Source organism: Seriola dumerili, unplaced genomic scaffold (assembly GCF_002260705.1).
Source record: "Seriola dumerili isolate Sdu_G_001 unplaced genomic scaffold, Sdu_1.0 BDQW01000278.1, whole genome shotgun sequence".
Taxonomy (NCBI): domain Eukaryota; kingdom Metazoa; phylum Chordata; class Actinopteri; order Carangiformes; family Carangidae; genus Seriola; species Seriola dumerili.
The window spans coordinates 445,237-451,157 of NW_019174533.1; the positions used below are offsets into that span (position 1 = coordinate 445,237).

General features: G+C 41.0%; 1 protein-coding gene across 1 annotated transcript in view; it reads right to left on the reverse strand.

Moving 5' to 3' along the window:
* hdac7 (histone deacetylase 7) overlaps positions 1 to 5,921 on the reverse strand; it is a 56,387-nt gene that overhangs the window by 15,607 nt on the left and 34,859 nt on the right. The window contains exons 3-9 of the mRNA XM_022757487.1: positions 3,538 to 3,728; positions 3,310 to 3,400; positions 2,527 to 2,641; positions 2,201 to 2,301; positions 1,498 to 1,620; positions 1,195 to 1,304; positions 359 to 460 (exon numbers count right to left, since the gene is read on the reverse strand). Of these exons, the coding sequence (XP_022613208.1) occupies positions 359 to 460; positions 1,195 to 1,304; positions 1,498 to 1,620; positions 2,201 to 2,301; positions 2,527 to 2,641; positions 3,310 to 3,400; positions 3,538 to 3,728 (833 nt within the window). The remainder of the gene's footprint in view (positions 1 to 358; positions 461 to 1,194; positions 1,305 to 1,497; positions 1,621 to 2,200; positions 2,302 to 2,526; positions 2,642 to 3,309; positions 3,401 to 3,537; positions 3,729 to 5,921) is intronic.

Below are 5,921 nucleotides of genomic sequence, written 5' to 3' on the forward strand. Positions count from 1 at the left end.
ACACACACACACACACACACACACACACACACACACACACACACACACACACACACAGTTCAGCATCTTTATGACTACAGGAAACATGCCGTTACGTTTTATCACAGTGGAATCATCAGGCCAACAGAAGCAAGATGAATATATTGTAGTATGTTGAAAGAAGCTGATCATTTGTCCAGCTTAAGCCACTTAAATTTCATTACACAGTACTACTATTTAAAGATGTGTCTTAAATGAAGCGAACCACTGTGTTTGGTAGAAACATCATTCGATTACAGAAGATTTTCCCATCAGCTTTTCCCACTTATTTCAGAAGGAAACGCATGATTTCAGAACGAGTGAGGAGTTGAGTGTTTACCCTGGCGTTGGCTGGTAGTCCCAGGGTGATGGTGGGCAGAGTGGAGGGACTCTGGATGGTGAAGTTCGCTAGAGTGCCATCTCTGAGCAGCAGCTTCTGGGCCTGGGAATGCCAAACACATTTTCCATTAAAAAAAAAAAAAACTGAATTACACTCATAAATTACCGACACTCATTATAACTGCTGTTTTTATAGTTATGAGATTTTTGGTTATGTATCCCACAGAAAGATCTTTCCTCTGCTCTTGTTACACAATTTGTCTTTGCAATATGCTCTTAATATTTTTCTTCTGCAGTGTTTTTTGAAATCTACATCTTCAGTAATCTAAACCAGCGTAGTCTAATTAAACCTGAGCTCATGTTTTGTCGTGAACTGTCTGGACACCGGAGAATCATGAATCAGACATCTGAAGCAGGTGTGACGGAGGTTGCTCTGTTCTGACTTGCTGTGATTAAATGAATTATGCATTAACAGCTGACACACACTCATTGTTCCTGTACTCTTGTGTTGTTGCTTTAAACATGTCATTACTCAGAGTCTCAGCAACAGCTCATGAAACAACCACTTCTTTTTTTTTTTTTTTAATCAAACTGTGTGCTCACTTGTTTAAAATGCTCATAGTTTTCCATCTCTAGAGAAAAGAGCCGGCCTCAGAGACAAAAAAGTATATTCTTTATTTTCTTGATCTGTCCAACTTCATCATGATTTCTTAATTTCTGCATCTTCCCACTTCAGTTTTCTATCAGAAAGGTAAGGTTCATTTTAAGATGAGATTGTTTTGACATTCTCAGCAAGTAACGAGTGTGTGTGTGTGTGTGTGTGTGTGTGTTTCTAACCTCATGTGAGAGGCCGCCTGCAGATGGCAGTAGCCCATTCTCATTGGGCAGACTGTCATTAGGAGAGCTACAGCCAGAGACTGGAGTGCTACTGCTGCTGGGGGACGAGTCTGGAGAGAGACAGACAGTGGACAAGTTTAAATATGATTATGCATAATCATATCATCCTCATTATCATCATCATCCTATATATATCTACATATATATATATATATAAATATATATTATTTGACCTAATTAGATCATCACATATCAAACAACAGAAGTGCATTACCACTCTTATTTATTTGTGTGTGAACTTACCCAGTGTGTCAGGTACTCTGTGTTTGACAGTGGGCGGGGCACTCTCTTTGCGGGTGAGCGGGCTCTTGCGGGTGTTCAGGTGTTTCTTCAGCTTGTGCTTCACCTTCAGATTGGGCTCAGAAGCTGACAAATTCAAGCAACAGTGGGAACGTTACTCAATGTGATGATGTCCAAATGGTTTACTTCATCCTACTGCCGCTGAGTGAAACATCACAACAATGATTCAACTGATTTCCAGTTACTGAAATCCTCCAAATTTACTGGTAACAGCAGACAAACCACAGGTGTTATTAATAACATCAACAATGGCTCCGTTGTATTCAAGTGACCCAGTGAGCCAGCAGGCACAAAACAATGCAACTAAATGGAATCCATCCTTAATTTTATTATTTACACCTGTGACGGAGATGGATGAAGATGCGTGTGTATACCAACAAAACCCATATAAAAGGTTTACAGATGTGGTTCCAAGTAGCTAATATGAAAGTGTCATTAGTTTTTAAATCAACATTAACAAACAATAAAAAGTTGGTGATAAAAATATTGAGATTTGTCTTTGAATAAAAAAGAAAAACAGGTATCAACACGACTGTCTCCAGATGTTTCACAGTATAATTCTATGTATCACTTAATCTTGAATTCATATTTTCCCAAACATTTGGAGGATCCTTCAGTCCCTGCCTCTGGACGTCAGATGTTTTACCTGCTCTGCGTAGCGGCGTGCCCTCTGAGCCCTCAGGGGAAGGCTGTGGCGGAGATGAGACCAGAGGCTGGGAGGACACACTTGGGTCTGGGCCAAGCTTTCTGCAGAAACACAGAAACACAAACACACAAACATGAAACAACATGTGGTGGAAGTTTATTCTAAATTCAGATTTTACAGCTGACAAAGATTTGAAAGGTTATTTAAAGAATTACAGATGTGAAGTAGATTTTGACATGTAGAGTAACTAATGTGTTCATGAAACATATTTAGTGTGTGTGTGTGTGTGTGTGTGTGTGTGTGTGTGTGTGTGTGTTTTGTGTCACCTGTACGCTACAGGAGTCAGAGTGTTGGAGTTTGTTCTTTCTTGCGCTGCCTGTTTCCGTTTATTAAGAATCACCTCCTGGAGTTTCTGTTTCACCAGGGAACTGGCCACTGCACCTGTCAATCAAACACACAGACAGCCAATTAAAAACAAAGAAGGAATCACCAAGTGCTTCATCATCAAAGGAGGAACAAGCCAAAAGGAAAACTCTTGCTGCATATTTGTGCAAGACGTGAACAATGATAAAACATATGACAAAGACAACTCAGCAATACTGTGAGGAGCAGGGTAAAGGTCACTGGTTCGTCTGAGAGACAGTTCGCTCCTATTTCTGTGTGTGTGTGTGTGTGTGTGTGTGTGTGTGTGTGCGCGCACACAGAGGCGACAGAAGGTGTGAGGAGTGATCGAGTCAATATTGACCCAGTGACTTTGTGTGCTCAGACCCAAAGTTATATCTAGCTCCACTGTTGTAGCTCCACTTGTCGGGTTATATTTAGCTCCCATTTCAAAGCAAACAGCTTTGAAAAGGCGACTAACACTGTTCAATAAAGATGAATGAGAGCCGTCACAGGGACTTTCCTCTCTGGCCATTATTAGCACTCTGGTCCATAATTATTATTAAAGATGAGGAAACAGCTCAGTGCAGTGCTGTTCAAAATATGACAATTTTAAATGGAAACTGAGACTGGTAGCAACATGTTAGTGAAGTTTGATGTGGATGTGTGTGTGTGTGTGTGTGTGTGTGTGTGTGTGTGTGTGTGTGTGTGCGTGTGTACCGACTCACTTTGTTGACTCTTGTCTTTGTGTTTTAGCTGCTGCAGCTCCTGCTGTTTCTCATGGTGCTCCTGCTCTCGCCTCCTCTGCTCCACATTAAACTAAAACCCCACAAACAGATTTCAGCAACATATACAAAGCAAATGGTCACGTGAGAACATTTTTTTTCAATTAGCATGTCTTTATTCAAACTGTTGATATTGTATTTAATCTGAGCATCTATCTCTCTTTCCTTTACCCTGATTTGTTGGTGCAGTTGCTGTTGGGAGTAGGAGGTGCAGGGCTGAGAGGAGAACTGGGTGAGGAGTAAAGGCGGGTGCAGCGGGGTGAGGAGCGCCGTGTCCGAACCAGGGCGCAGCCCCCGCTCTCCCACCCTGAGGTCCATGGGAAACAAGGCCGCACACGACACCGGCACTGCCACCGAGGAGTCTGGGAAAAAGAAAGGGGCGAGGGGAGGGAGAGGGTAGAGGCGTCAGTTTGCTTCATCCCCACTAAGAACAGCTGGTTTACACAAAACTCTGTGGGAAACCCCACCTGAAAAACAATGAGCCCATGTGAACGGAGGCTAAATGAACCAGTGCTCGTGGTCTCATATAACAGACACTTTGCAGCTGTAAAATTCATTCAGAAATGTTCAGTGTCAGAGAAAGTCTGAGTGTGTTCCAACTGAAGATACTGTGACACAGTCGATCACAGTTTATCACTCTTGTCACAATGACCCTCAACTGTAGTTTCAGAATCACTTAACGTGAACAAACACTTGGCTTTAGTTTACTTTAGCTAACCACCAGCACTGTAACCCAGAATGCTAAATGACTGCTAACACTGGTAACTAATTGTTTTTTTTTTTCTTCATTATTTTATTTTATTTCAATTTATATTTTTAAAGCTAAAGAATGATAGTGAGATTTCTGCCATCTACATAATGAGATAAATGATCTACAACTGTTCTGAGCAGTAAAATATGAGCGTGTCACCTTTTAACAAAAATAAAACAACAGTTTGTTTTTTTTGTTAGCATGATGGAATTACTAAATGTTGAACGTTTACTAACCAGTACAAGAGCAGATACTAATTTGGTTCAGAATATGGACAGAAAACCAGATTCAGACTGAATGAGATGAGATAATGTTTCCTGACTTATTTAAGTGATACTGTCTAAAATCAATTAACTGTGTATCATAAAATTTCCATGGCTATGCTAAAAAAAGAAGGCAGAAATTCATCATGTTAAAAAAGTAATGAATAATTTTCTGTTACATTTCATTTCCTGTATATATTCTTTTATATGGTACAAAATGTATGTGCGTGCGTTACATCCATCTCAAGCCTTCGCTGCACCGGACGACACCAGATGTAACTATAACAGTTGCCTACTGCAGTTTATTAAGAGGTCTATCGTACGAGTGAGACGTATGTGTGTGTGTGTGTGTGTGTGTGTGTGTGACTCGAAGTTTAGTATCCTAAATGAGGACGTTCGGTTGTGTAAAGAGGAGGAGTTAGGCTCCGCAGCGACCACCCAACAGGCAACAGGTGCCCCATGATACTGCACCCCAAACTGCTTCAGTGGAAATGATTCAGGACTGACGATGAAAACAACCAGCAGCAATGAAAGGCTAAACAAAAGTTAGTGTAGCTCTCTCTTGGCTAATATCTAAACAGATGCAACACACACACATACACACACACACACAGTGACAAAATAAGTTCTTGTTGTCTTTGTGTTTTCTTTGTGTGTCATGCATCTCATTCTGTCTGTGTGTGTCTGTATCTTGCATTTCCATGCTCTTTGCATGCTTTTGGGGCTATTTGCATTGCATGACTGAGTCAATGGGAAAGATTGCCTCATCCGGCACTAAAAACAGGATCCAGGAAGGGAACAGCTTGGGAAAAGGCTGGGGGTGGTTTCTGTCTATGAGACACACACACACACACACACACACACACACACACACACACACACACACACACACACACACACACACACACACACACACAGATGCACTTGCATATTCACACAAAAATGCACACTGACTCACACAGAAAACACAGCTGTAAACACATAAAGACATTCACAAAATAAACACACATGTGGATAATAATGTAGCAAGCGACAAACATTCACCTGCAGATATATATATATATATATATATATATATACACACATACAATTATTCATACATTTAAATAAACCCACACACACACACACGCAAAGCTTCATAGACCTTCACACATACTGAAGACATCTACACTTATTCACATGCCGCACACTCATAAACTGCTGCACACACAAGACAGGCTTGAGCAAACACCTATTGCACAAACCTGTCTTGATCCTCGAACCAAATCTTTAAACACACAGAGAGAATGAGAGAGAGACAGAGACAGAGAGAGAGAGAGAGAGAGAGCAAGCCTTGAAATAACTTGGTGTGACATCATCTCCGTGCTGTTGTTCTGCAGTGTGTGAAGTAAATGTCACTCATATAGAGGTTTGGCCTGATGCCAACATGCCACTGGAAATGGGTGAAAGGCAATAGAATAGAATAGAATAGAATAGAATAGAATGATCATGCTGTTTGTACAAGTGGATGTGTACACACACACAGACACACAGACACACAC